This window comes from Tupaia chinensis, unplaced genomic scaffold (assembly GCF_000334495.1).
Source record: "Tupaia chinensis unplaced genomic scaffold, TupChi_1.0 Scaffold144276_1, whole genome shotgun sequence".
Lineage (NCBI taxonomy): Eukaryota > Metazoa > Chordata > Mammalia > Scandentia > Tupaiidae > Tupaia > Tupaia belangeri.
Window position 1 is genome coordinate 853155 of NW_006204133.1, and position 221 is coordinate 853375.

The 221-nt window shown below is 72.4% G+C and overlaps 1 protein-coding gene across 1 annotated transcript in view; it reads left to right on the top strand.

Annotated features, from left to right (window-relative positions):
- Positions 1-14: 14 nt before the first annotated feature.
- The window catches only part of LOC102503381 (AT-rich interactive domain-containing protein 5A), a gene marked incomplete at its 5' end in the record, with an annotated part of 2397 nt that continues 2190 nt past the window's right edge, over positions 15-221 (top strand). The window contains 1 exon segment of the mRNA XM_014583450.2: positions 15-29. Within this exon segment, the coding sequence (XP_014438936.1) occupies positions 15-29 (15 nt within the window).

The following is a 221-nucleotide window of genomic DNA, read 5'->3' on the forward strand; positions in this document are numbered from 1 at the left end:
GCCCCGGGCGCGCCCCGCCACTACGAGAGGTGGGAGAGGTGGGCGGGCGGCCCCGCGGGCCCTGGGGCCATGCTGACCTCTTCCACTCCCAGGGCCTGGGCAGAGCAGGGGTGGGGGAAGGCGCTGGGGGACGCTTACGGTAGAATGTGCCCTCGTGTCCAAAGGAGGGGGCAGGAAGTGCTTTCTGTGAGCTGGCCCCGAGCTGCGGCCAGGGCCCAGCA